Source organism: Penaeus monodon, chromosome 33, assembly GCF_015228065.2.
Source record: "Penaeus monodon isolate SGIC_2016 chromosome 33, NSTDA_Pmon_1, whole genome shotgun sequence".
Taxonomy (NCBI): Eukaryota; Metazoa; Arthropoda; class Malacostraca; order Decapoda; family Penaeidae; genus Penaeus; species Penaeus monodon.
Genome location: NC_051418.1, coordinates 21,905,180 through 21,905,515, shown reverse-complemented (window position 1 = coordinate 21,905,515; position 336 = coordinate 21,905,180). Strand labels below are relative to the sequence as shown.

The 336-nt window shown below is 34.8% G+C and overlaps 1 protein-coding gene across 1 annotated transcript in view; it reads right to left on the bottom strand.

Moving 5' to 3' along the window:
• The window catches only part of LOC119594150 (Golgi apparatus protein 1-like), a gene marked incomplete at its 5' end in the record, with an annotated part of 20,293 nt that overhangs the window by 14,751 nt on the left and 5,206 nt on the right, over window positions 1-336 (bottom strand). The window contains 1 exon segment of the mRNA XM_037943219.1: window positions 42-150. Coding sequence (XP_037799147.1) covers window positions 42-150 — 109 coding nt within the window.

Here is a 336-nt window from a genome sequence, read left to right as displayed (position 1 = left end):
GGAAAGATGCAAGAAGTTAAATGACAACTGGAGTGCATTACCTGTGGGATGACAGAAGCACACTGCATTGTAAGTTGTGCGTTCAGGCCTGTATTTTTTGCTTCAGCCTCCGTGTAGTTTCCAACAACTTTTTTGCATTCTCTTTCCAACCTGATGAATTCAGAAAAGGACTAGTTTGTAAAAGAAAAACCATGAAATAAGTAAAGAGACATAAAAATCCAAAATCTAATAAATGGATACTGTTTGGCCATCTTATAGTTTGACATCCATAAATGTTCCTAAAAGACAAGTGTAACAAAATTGTATGTAAATGCTGAGAGTTGATTGTAAAGTTAA